The sequence below is a fragment of the Ornithodoros turicata genome, chromosome 1, assembly GCF_037126465.1.
Source record: "Ornithodoros turicata isolate Travis chromosome 1, ASM3712646v1, whole genome shotgun sequence".
NCBI lineage: Eukaryota > Metazoa > Arthropoda > Arachnida > Ixodida > Argasidae > Ornithodoros > Ornithodoros turicata.
This window is the reverse complement of record NC_088201.1, coordinates 48621193-48631806: the sequence shown is the minus strand read 5'-3', so window position 1 is coordinate 48631806 and position 10614 is coordinate 48621193. Positions and strand designations below refer to the sequence as shown.

Sequence of the window (10614 nt, the reverse complement as noted above, 5' to 3'; positions counted from 1 at the left end):
AAAGGAGGGGCCCAAAGCGTCTAGATTATAGGGGTCTCAAACACGCTGGCCGCATGTGGCCTGCAAGCAGCTGTTCTCTAGCCCAACAGAAGGAAGCTGCCTTCTAAAAACAATAATAAAGAATAAGGAATGAAACCAGATTTTCATGCATTACTTCTACCCTTGTCCGGCGTAGTGCTGCCCCTATCCATGTTAGACTGTGCATACGTATGTGAGCACCAGTTATGGCTCATGAACGTGATCAAGTTATGGTCACGGCAACCTATAGTATTCGTGAACGTCGGTAAACCAACCAACATTGTAACAAGTGCGAGAATTGAAATGGGCTCACCTTAATTATCGCTAAGTTAACAAGCTAATAGCTCCCAATCTTCTATCCTCCATTCTGTTCAACGTTCCTGCTAAGGCGCCGAGACGCCCAAACCTTTTCCATGTAGACCAGGGGTGCCGATATGGCGGCCCGCGTGGCCCTCGAGCAACATATAGAAAATATTCGGTCCAAGCTTCATAAACGGTCGTGGCGTTGTCATTGGGCTTCTGTACTCGTGCAGTTAATCTTGCGTTAATTAGTGATAGAAAGCTGTTGCCCCCAAGGGCGGATCTAGAGGGGGTGTGAGGACGTCCTGACCTCCTCCTCAATTTCTGTCTTCACATAGCGTTTAATTGACCAAGATCACGTAATCGCCATGCTGACCGAGGCTGGGCCCCCCTCTCAGAAAATCCTGGATCCGGCCCTGGTTGCCACTGACCAGTAATAGCCGATGTCTCTCTTACTAAGAGACGAGCGGGTACGGTTGGCACATCGCACATGACCACATCGAAAACGACATAAGTAACACAAAGGACAGCCAGGGAACGTCGAACTTTCGACCTTTAATCTGTCTGTCTCTTTTTTGCTTTCGCCGCGGCTTCGCTGATGACTCTGTAAACCTGTCCTTGTGTCTGATTTTTACTTCACTGATATTACTAGTACATTCCTACAGAAATTTCTGAGAAAACCCTACATGGCCGATTTGTATTATCGGTGCCTTCGATGCCACCAGAAACGGTCCGGTTGAGTCGCACGATTGGAAATCTCCCGAGTGAATTCGAACAAAGATTCTCCGAGCGCACGAGATTTGAAAATGTTTTTTGAAACGCCACTGTACGGGCCGCATTCTTAGGCCCAAGCCCGGCCAGAGCCAGGCCTTCCTTTGATTTACCCGCCCGGACCCGACCCAAGCCCGAAGAATTTCTAGGTTTCCTGGCCCAGGTCCGGCCCGAGCCCGAGAAATGTATAGGCTACCCCGCCCGGTGCAGTATAGCGGGCTGTAAAAGTTGACCATTGCTAGCTAACAGTCGAATAAAAGTGAACAGGCTCGAACCCGACCTAGGCCCGGCAACGGACTAGGCCGGGCCCGGACCGAGCTCATAATGGTTACGCCCGAGCCCAGCCCAGGCCCGTGAAGAGAAGCCCGGGTAAGCCCGAGCCCGTGCAGTGCTCTGCTGTCAACTGCCATCATTTAGTAACGTATGCAACTTGGCGTTGCGAGACTTGGGTTGTGTTTGTCCTTCTATGTTTAATTGTCTCATCCTCTACAGTGTTACATGAGAAAGCTGCCGCACGCCACGAGTGGGTTCGCCTGTGTAAATGTGGGAGGGACTGGCAACAATGAGAGATATAATGTGTTAAGGGTCAGTACGTGTACCCGTGTTTCCTAGCGTGGCTTGGTAAGTTGAAGAGTATGGTATAATTGGTAGCATCCCTGACCGGCGATCAGAGTGTGTGGGTTCGAATCCCACTTCTCGTGCCTTTTCAGCTGCCATCATTCAAATACCGGGTCATCGACAGCGTCGTCGTCGCGTCTCTGGGACCACATGCACAAATATGAACATTCAAGCGGAATGCAATTGGATTTTGGTATAGGTTTTTGAGAGCTCGAGTAACTACAGAGTTTTAATCCCCTTGCTGCCAGGAGAGGGACGCGAACACTCGGTGACGCCGCCTATACTCTTGGAGGTTCCGAAACAATTAAGTTTTGAGTGTGCTTTCGAAAATTCGTGCAAGCGCGTCATGTTCACTGGTGGCATTCATATTTCGCGTATGGAGCTTTTGAGCGAGGTTGATGTATAATGCGAAATATTATTTTTATTTTATTTTTATTTGTCTGTAGGGGCACTTTAAGAGGGCTTCTACACGGAAAACTACATTTGTCACGCTGTCAAAATAATTACTGAAAAAAAGAAACGATCTCGCTGGACTGGGCGCTTATATAGGTTTTCGTGTGGTGTCCACTCGAGTGCCCACTTCCGAGCACTCCATGCACTTCTGCGGTCTATGCCCACATCTGAATGTGCAAACCGTACACACGACTGACCTGAGCACGCCAAAAAGACACCTTTCAGGTAGGAAGAAGCCGCTTTAGGGCGACAGAAAAGAATCAAGAATACAAGAGGGGCGCAAATTTCCCGTTTGTCCCCCGAGGCGAAAAGTAGACGCCGGCCCTGGCCACACAAATAAATCATGTCACGGTTCAACTCAGCTATAGGCATGCAGCCCAATCCGTAACCTAATAAATCTGTGTATGTGTGTGACTTCGTGCAGGAGTTCCTGTCACGCATCCTCCAATGATGACTCCCTCTATTTCGTTAACGAAGAAACGAGGAAGAGGAAGATGCATGGTTGCATTCCGCAACGATGTTTGTGAAGCAAGAATGAACTAGCGGAAGAGTTGCAGTTCATTGCGGTTCCCACCTGTTCAGCCGCGTAGCGGGACTCATAACTTGGCGATGAGTGGGTACCTGCCCTGAGGCCTGTCTGGATGGCGTCTTTCGCGTATCTGTAACGGTAGGCCTGCGTAGCTACACAGCGTAGCACATGGGACTTGTCCTCAGACATCCTTATATGCGCCAGTTGAAAAGTTAATGTTCGTCTTCAATAGGTCGCACGAGAATAATCGTCGGGTCTACACAGCAGGAGAAAGGTATCCCACGATTTCCATTGTGGTAGGTTAATTATTTCATCGTAAATTTTCGTCAGATTTCTGGAACCGCGTCGTGGAGATACTGGCTTCTCCATCATGACCAATTCCAAGGTCACCTGCATGTCGGTCCTGGTTCTTCTGGTGGTTGTGGGGTTCGATGGATCCGGTACATACGGTCGACAGCAAGTGGAAGTTGGCCAGCCTCCGCCACATGGCACCAACGACGACGATGAGTATTACGTGGAGGACAACGGGGAGAAAGAGTATTACTACTATGACCAGGACGAATACTATGAGTACTTCCAAGGTAACTACCAGCAGTGTATTGTTATGTTTTAAAGTTAGTGCCCTGCTTGGCTAATTTTGCATCTCAGGGTCAAATTTGTAAAGAAAATATTGGTGGGCTGGTATCGAGGAACAGAATAGCTTTTGCAAGCACCTTCTGTACACAGTCAAAGGCAGCAAACATGGTTTAGATAACTTTGTTCACCGCGCGTGTCGTCACCTGGAGGGCGCTGGGTAAATCCCTCTTGATGGGCACCATATGCTCGTGCTAACAGACATCGTCATTTTTCACAGACAGAAAACCGGTGTCTAAATTGAGAGGTGGCCGTCGTCGGTTGAATGCGCCCTCTGAAGAAGTCCGAAAGCTCTTTCAGAATGGTAATTTGATATTGAAAATGCGTGCACCCATTATGCGAAGCGACCATTATCTTACTTCTACACAGCTATGTTGGAATGCAACGAAACTGAACTGATGCGCTACAAGCACATGTGTGACAAGAAACTTATAGCGGCCAAGCAGTATCGGGATATGGTTCACCCCAAAGCAAAGGGCAAGCCTCCATGGCGCAAGATATGCAGGTACTGAAACCTCATTGAATGGGTTTTTGTATGTAACGGGGGTGATCACGAGGAAGAGAAGCGTTGCGTTTTTCAAGACTTCTCGTGATCGCTTGCATCTCGTTCGGCCACACTTTGTATTTCATCGTGGAGAAGGTTGAGTACAATAGAACAGGCACTGGGCACAGCAGGGGAGAGCGCCGTTCGTGACTTTTTTCTTCTCCCTCTATCCCCAAATAGCCCAAATATCCTCTAGCCGTTCTCTAGCCCAAAATATCCTGGGACTTTATGTATGGACTTATCATTTCAAGATGCCCGGTCCTTTCAGTTACAAGCCTCCAAAGACGCCGTTATTAATCAAACTTCAGGGGAACAGCTGTGTGTAAAGGTGGTATATCTCTAGGTTGTTATGATTTAAATTGCACTTACAAATACAGTATGAAATAACTGTCAAAAAACTTCCAACGGATGCGAAACATGTGAACGAGACTTTCGTGTAGCACTCTACACTTGATCAGGTTACAAGAATAGTGTTACAGTCGAAACATGTAGCATATAGACAGGAAAGGAAAGAGTTGTGGAAACCTTCGTTCCCACAACCTCGGGGCGCCAGCCCGTCCGTTCCGCGCGCAAAGCAAGCAGCACACACAGAAATTCAATGCAACAACATGGTTTATTTTACCTTCAACACAAGAGCACCCAGTCCTCTCCAGGACAAGCAACAGGCAAAAGAGACCGAAGCTAGCAGGAGGAAAAACACCGCCCCCGTGACAGCCGCAGCCGATCTTATCTGATCCTGACTGTCAGGACGCCAAGCGGCGCTCCATACAAGATGCCATAGAGTACACTGGTAACTGAAGTCAGAAAAGGTATACAAATACTTTCTTCAGGTAGCGCCCCTATCCCAGGTCTTGATGGTCACGAGTGTGCTTTATTGCGCTTATACATGGTGTCCCAAAAAACGTGTAATTGAATTAAATTGAAAAAACTACAGCACCGAGAATCATGCGGTCAACGGCATTTGTTCGTACCGGGGTTTTGCCACCTCCTGGTGTGAATGTCATGTAACGTAAGTTTAATTATGTAAATTTTTGCGAACTGAACTTGGAAATTTGCTAAGTAAAGGTCACTTTTTTACCCCACGAGTGTGAAGAGCTTGCCGAATTTACTCAAATTAACGAAAATTGACATGAATATTGAGGAGCTATCCCATCGGAAAAAATAGCCGAACATCATGCTCTACGGAGCTCCCAGAGGATAGCGCGGGTGGAATTTTTCAGCGCAGTCGTTGTCAGTCCGACGAAAGGAGAGACCGAGAGAGTAGAAAGAGAACACAGGCATGGCTTATCGCATCTGGCTTCCGCTGGGATCATGCCTTCCCTTTCCCAATTTCAGGAGCAGTCACTTTTGCAACTGTCACTCTGTGGGCTGGGTTTCCAACCTTTCATCGGACTAACAGCGATTGCGCCCAAAAAATCATCGCGCATGCTCGAGGGACACCGAAGAGCATGATGTTCGGCTTTTTTTTTTTTTTTTTTTTTTCGATTGGATAGCTCCTCAATATCCCTGTGAATTGTCATGGATTTGAGTAAATTCGGCACGCTCTTTACATTGGTGGGGTAAAAAAGTGACAATTACTTGGCAAATTTTCGAGTTCAGTTCGCAAAAATTTACACTTACGTTAACATTCATATCAGGAGGTGGCAAAAACCTGGTAAGGACAAATGCCGTTGACCGCATGATTCTACGTTGTGTAGTTTTTTTATTATAATTCAATGACACGTTGACCGAGCGTGGTTCATTTGACTGCTCTCGTAGCAACCTCCTCCTTAACTTTCCTCCTCGCGCTCTCCCGTACTTTCATACTTCGCTTCGCTCCTCGTACGCTCTGCCGGTTACAACGCCGACGCCGCTCAAACCAGGAACTGGTAATTGTAGACGAAATCAACGTACTTTCTTCTTCCTCGCTTAATGAGTAGTCGGTCTGTTTAGTCTGTCGGCTCTGTTGAGTGACAAGTATCCACCTTCCTATTTATTGCATATTATCAGGATAAGCCATTTCCACTGCTGCAAGAAATATCTATTGTTTGGCAATACTTAATATATCTCAAATTAGTACATTTTTTGTGTGTTTTCGTGTGCACGTAACTTAGTGGGTAACGGTACGGGAGCGGTAAGAATAGATCATGGCAAAAATTTTGTCCAACTGGTTACATTATTATTGTTGTGTATCGGGGCCCCATTGCAAGCATGTTTCTCGAGCGTGTTGCAAGCATGTTGCAAGCATGTTTATCACGAGCGCATGTGGTCCTTGAGCAGACCGAGCTCGTTCTCCACTGCAGAATGTCCGAGTTTAAGATGGTGTCGTTTTAGCGCTTGTACCTTTGGGCTCTATGTAAATAAAACCATAACAACTTCCAGATAACTTCCATATTATCGTGCTACACGACAGTTGTAGATATGATAAAATTTCGCCTGTTATCTTGTTTCTTGGCGTCATTTACGCGTGCTCTATCATCACTTTTTGGGCTTTTATTCGTATTTACGTCCAACAGGGCGCAACTAAGCCGCATGAAAGTCAGAGCAATCCAATTGAGGCGCTTATTCATTCCAGTGGTTGCCACCACCTTTCCTGTTGACGGGTTCCGCGATCTCCGGTATCGTTTGAAGTGAACTACCATTGAGATGCCGACGACGGTTGACGCTGACGTGTAACACCACTCAACTGCCATTGACTAAACCTCTGTTCAAAGCGCCCGTGTAGCGGCGGTGACGTGACGTCCGTTTGCAGAGAGATATTAGAAAGTTCTAGCAGACCGTTGATAACGTGGCTTGCGTCGAACCGTATCAACCGGAACCAATCAGTGGATAAGATTCTGAGCCACGCACAACTGCGATTGGTTCCGATAGGCACGATAACCTTATCAACGATATACTAAAACTAACTATTGTAGAGAATCGGCGGCTTGCCGGGGATGCTTATCTTACCGCAAATTACAGAGGCTGACACAACATTTCAGCCTCACCACGCCCGAGCCATGATCTGAAAAACGGCAGTTGACGAAAACTCAGTTAGCGCAGATGGCGAGACTTTTCTTAATGCGTTAGCACTAGGTAACCGAAGGTAACCGCCGGTTACCGGAGGTAATTAAATGTAATTAAAGGTAATTCACGTCAATTAAAGGGAAATTGCGAGTAATTAAAACAAGTAAACATAATTAAAGGGAATTAAATGAAATTCAAGCTTATCTCAGCTAACCTGCGGTAGTTACAGGGTAACTGAAAGTAATTGAGGCTAATTAAAGGTTAATTAAATGGTCTTAGATATAGTAATTGAAGGTATCGAACCGAGAGTCAAGTATAGACCGGAGGTGGACAACCTGAAGTCAAGTATAGACGGGAAGTAGACAACCGGAAGTCGGGTTTAGACAGGAAGTGGATACCAGGAAGTCGAGTATAGACCGGAAAATGCTCTTAATGCTGACGTATTTCTCTTGCATTTATCGCTAAATCGTCACTGATCTTTTTATATTTTACCACACGGGAAACTGATGTAAAAAGTCACACAACGTGAGTTGACACTCAGACCCCCACCCCTCTGATTGCCTGTCTAGTGAGCTGCCGATTACACTACGCAGACATGACATCGCGCGCCCTTCAGCATACTAAGGCCTTCGTTCATTGAGACACCCACACATGTTCACACTGGCCCATTCTCCCTTTCTTCCATGCACGCTGGCATTTACCCAGGAAGGCAGCATTTTTTATCGCAATGTGTTTGCCCTAATTGTTCGTTCAGTCCCTGCAGTTTGCATTCCTGTCAAAAATGCCACCTGCCTCGGTGTGTTCGTCTGCATGTAAATGCGAGCGTGCATGGCAGAAAATGTAAGAGAGAATGGACCAGTGTGAATATGTGTCGGTGTCTTCAGGAACGAGGACCTGGTATGTTGACGATACGCGATGTCCGCGTAGTGTAATAGGCAGCGAACCAGATCGCCAATCTGAGAGGTGGTGGGGGTCCGAGTGTCAATTCACTTCATGTGACTTGAGATTTATTGGAACAACTAGAGGTGTGATGGGGCTCGAGTCTCGCCACCGGCACTCGCTGATTTTTCGTTCAATTGATCCTTATCTTAGTTTGCTGTTTTTGCGGTTTCTTCCGCGAGCACCGGAAACGAAGGAGCTCATCGACGCCTCCCCCAGGAGCAGACGCGCATCCAAACACTCACTTTGGGAGGGGAAGGAGACGGTTTCTTTCATGAAGCACGTAGTGGGGGAGGGGAGACGGGGAAATCCTAAACCAAGTTACTTTTTTAGCGCTGTGGGAAGAGGGGAGCGATCGCCCAACCGCCTCCCCTCTGGATCTCCCACTGCTTCGGAGCTGTCACACACGATAGTTACCAAACCACGACTGCCGGCCCTTGGTCTTGCGGCTTGGGATTTTCACCGCTTGCTTTTCTTGATGTTTATTTTTACACAAGTCTCCGGGCAGGAGGACTGCTTCCAAACACGTTCACATACCTTAGCCGACTACAATGATTACAGTGATAAGAGCAAGGACAGCAGCACACGTTTAAACAGTGTGCTGTCGTCAGAGCATGCCCCAGACGTTCTTCCATCCGCACAGTTGGACGTGACTGGCCGCAGTGATTTATCCAGACCCCCCGTACACCCCCCTGACACCCCCAAAATCTGCAGGAGACCCCCTAAAATTTGTGAGATTGTGCAATATTTCGACAAAAGCATGTAAAGACACCCCCTTGCGGCGCCCCCCCCCCCCCCAAGGACGAAATTCTGGGTAAGCCACTGACTAGCCTGATATGACACTTGTAACCTGGTACTAGTAATCATGCTAACAGATAAGCCATGTAGTTGTTTGCATGTTTGCTCCCTTAGTTTAGTAATCTAATAAATGCGTGTTTATGTGCGTGTGTTAGAGATTTTATGTGAGACAATCAGATCTCATTGTCTAAGGAAAATAAACTCTCTTATTATTTTCTGTTCATTCGCCATCCTTTTTTTCTCAACTATCCACGGCTATCTACCCGTTTCATTCCATATCACAAGCAAGTCACTACGATGAGCAGAAATGATGAAACTGCCGCGTGTGCTTCGCCATTACCATTATGTTACCGTTATTGGGTACGCTCTGCTTGTGCCACGGCATTGCTCTGGAGCCTTTTCGAGCTACATCAGACTTGTACGTAACGGGTAATTGCGTTGCTAGTAATCGATTACTTTTTTAGTAATTTGTAACATAATCGATTACTTTTCTGGCCAAATAATTTTTTTAGTAATTCAATTACAGTTTTCAGTAATCGATTACTTTGAGACCAAAGAACCCACATTCTTCGGGAAAGCCAAATTAGCTGCCCTCTGCAAATTCCAAGACAGCCGTCATATCTCTAGAATTTTTTCCGGAACACCTGTAGTGTATTTTCGAGTTCACTGTCCTATCCCCATTCATGTGGACTATCTTTCCGTATTCCAGCCTGCATTGGACTGTAGGTTGTACCATGAACCTAATGGGAGTCCCAGTTGGGTCTCTTTTGCCTTTTCTCACTATGCGAGATGCACAGAGGACACAGACGTCTCGAAATTGATAACCTATTGTGACTCTTGTGCATTCATGAGCTCCTGTCAGTCTTGTACGGAACACTGTGATGACACAATGATGTCGACGATTTGCAATGACCTGTCGCCGTGGTCTGACCTATCTGACATGTTCAGAGCGGTCGAGAGAAAGGACAGAAACAACACCTTATTCAAATGCCTGCTGTGCCTCCCTCAAGAAAAATTCCTCTCAGCTTTGAGCTGAGCTTTCGGTGCCTTGCAGCTTGCAGTACGCTCGCGGTTCAGCACGAAGGCGTCCACACTTCTGTGTGTATTTTTCCACTCAGATCTCGGAAGTAATTGGCAAAGTAACGCGTTACTTTCCTAGACGTTATTACTTGCAAATGATTTGTAACGGTAATCAATTACCTTTTTTTAGTAACGTGTTCAAGTCTGGCTACATGTCACCGAGTGCAGTCGCGAGAGACACCAGCGTGTCGCAGTTGACGAGGGTATTTCCTCTTGTAGGGTACCGCGCCTTTGTATAACTGTCAACTGGGCATTTTCGTACAGTTTGATCCCATCCACAACGAATAACAAAAGCTCGCGAGGGGCAAATACCTCTTCGGAGGTATTTGCCCCTCGGTTTTGTAAGGACTCGGATTTGTATTTGTCGGTTTGTAAGGACACAACATGCGGAGGCCCTGAATGCCATTAGAGGCGTTCGGTCGTTTTGACTGTGGCTAAGAATTTTGTGGCAGTATGCTTATGCAGGCTATTGATACAATTTGTTCTTCATGTAGGCTAGTATCTGCCTACACCGCCTGTGTTTCTGATATACTGCCGAATCGTGATTGCCCCGACCTGGCGCTGAGGATCAGGACCGAGTCAGCCCACGGCGTCCATCTGGAAGGGTTCCATTTCTGTGGTTCGGCCGTTGCGACAAGAGCCACTCAGACAACCATACTCTCTCTTGCGCTTTTGTTTATCAAATCCTGCTTATATTAAAATTTGTACCCAATGCAGACTTCGGTGCGATGCTGGTTTTGATCAATGTTGTACGTTGGCTGCTGCCAGCGAAGTCGCATAACCAAGACACGAGTGAAACAAAGGCAGGTTTTCAACTGATTCAAGCGACCGTGGATTCAAATCGTGCGGGTGAATGTGCGAGTGAATGGATAAACAGAGCGAGACTGTGGAAGGTCAGTGAACCAACACCTCCTAGATAGTAGAAGGCCTGCGCACTGGATAGATT

The 10614-nt window shown here is 46.9% G+C and overlaps 1 protein-coding gene across 2 annotated transcripts; it reads left to right on the top strand.

Annotated features, from left to right (window-relative positions):
• Positions 1-2639: 2639 nt before the first annotated feature.
• LOC135398769 (uncharacterized) lies at positions 2640-10386 on the top strand. 2 transcript variants are annotated; one of them, XM_064630220.1, is made up of 6 exons: positions 2640-2827; positions 2922-2963; positions 3020-3270; positions 3543-3626; positions 3692-3827; positions 10163-10386. In XM_064630220.1, exons 3-6 carry the CDS (start codon positions 3060-3062, stop codon positions 10365-10367), a joined length of 636 nt encoding a protein of 211 aa, XP_064486290.1. In that variant the 5' UTR covers positions 2640-2827; positions 2922-2963; positions 3020-3059; the 3' UTR covers positions 10368-10386. The 2 variants fall into 2 exon arrangements, with proteins under 2 accessions (XP_064486290.1, XP_064486280.1); XM_064630210.1 differs by having other exon boundaries at positions 2640-2963.
• The last annotated feature ends 228 nt before the right edge of the window (positions 10387-10614 follow it).